The 1226-nt window shown below is 42.1% G+C and overlaps 1 protein-coding gene across 1 annotated transcript in view; it reads right to left on the bottom strand.

Annotated features, from left to right (window-relative positions):
- Positions 1–626: 626 nt before the first annotated feature.
- Positions 627–1226, bottom strand: part of LOC102311988 (2-lysophosphatidate phosphatase PLPPR4) — a gene marked incomplete at its 3' end in the record, with an annotated part of 66903 nt that continues 66303 nt past the window's right edge. Inside the window, 1 exon segment of the mRNA XM_005950773.2 lies at positions 627–855. Coding sequence (XP_005950835.2) covers positions 627–855 — 229 coding nt within the window.

The following is a 1226-nucleotide window of genomic DNA, read 5'->3' as shown; positions in this document are numbered from 1 at the left end:
AGATTTTAATGTCTGTTTTCTGCCTCTGTAAAGCACTTTGTGATTTTATCTTGAAAGGTGCTATATAAATAACATTTTACTTTACTTATTAAAAACCTCCACCTGGCACATGATTGTATAAAGTGGAATTCAAAAATACTGGCGACCACCAGTGCTTCCCTCAGCCTTCTAGACAACATGGTATCAATTTGCTACGTGTTCTTGTTTTCAAGTTATCACATTGACAAGAATTCGTGACCTGTGACGTTGAAGTCATGGACACCTACGCTCACAAACGTAGGTGTCCATGACACCCACCCCCCCGAACGTTGTCGAGGTGGTGACAATGACCCATCAGCCTCATATTGCCCATCAACACTCCCTCAACATGAAACTACATCAGGTTTCCCAATCATTGCCATTATTCCACGGTTTATAACGATCCAAAGATCATGGACTCTGCAGACAGCTCGTCTTGGTCTGCAACTCCTTACTTTCCAGAATCTCTAAAACAGACAATTTTACTTGCTGGAAAAAATTACTGAAAAAATGGATAAAATAAACATGATCTCTTTTCAACTAAAACAATAAAAAACTAGATATTCCAAAGTGCAACTATGACTATGGACTCATTAAAAAACAGCTACCTTGGCAGTGTGCTGCTGCTGAAGGTCATCATGTTGTCACGGTTGCCTAACGGACTGGACGGACTTATCACCTCCACTTCAGCACTGGCTCTCTTCATATTGGTCATAGACGGCTCTCGACAGGAGGCGCTACGCGTTAGCATGGGTCCTGTTTGCTCTGGGACTAAGGGGTGGGAAGAAGTCCTTGTAATAATAGGTTCTGGTTGGCTGGGACCCAGTGTGTGGTGGCCTATCAGAAGACAACAAAGCCAAGGCAAACATTAATAACAGGTTAGAAAGGGTGAAGCCACAGAAGTGTCAGTGTGTCATAGCCAGCAGCTCCTCTGTTTCAGCTCTATGGGAAACAAACACCGGCTCTCAGGGTTTGTGACCACATTAAACACTTTCATGTCGAGGTTATGGTCTCATTCGCCAGTTTCAGGTCATGCTGAAAACGAAGTGATGTTCAGTGTGTAAGTTATGATTCCCTTTAGAGCAGGTGAAATCAGTCTATGCTTATTGGTTCTTGACTTTTCATTCACAAATCACGAGCCGATGATTTTCAAAGTTTGATACGACATCTGGTTTAAAAATAACTAAGATCATGAAAATGTTCATAGC

This window comes from Haplochromis burtoni, unplaced genomic scaffold (assembly GCF_018398535.1).
Source record: "Haplochromis burtoni strain Fernald_Lab_line unplaced genomic scaffold, NCSU_Asbu1 Contig_851, whole genome shotgun sequence".
NCBI lineage: Eukaryota > Metazoa > Chordata > Actinopteri > Cichliformes > Cichlidae > Haplochromis > Haplochromis burtoni.
The sequence above is the reverse complement of the archived record's forward strand: the minus strand, read 5'-3'. Positions and strand labels throughout refer to the sequence as shown.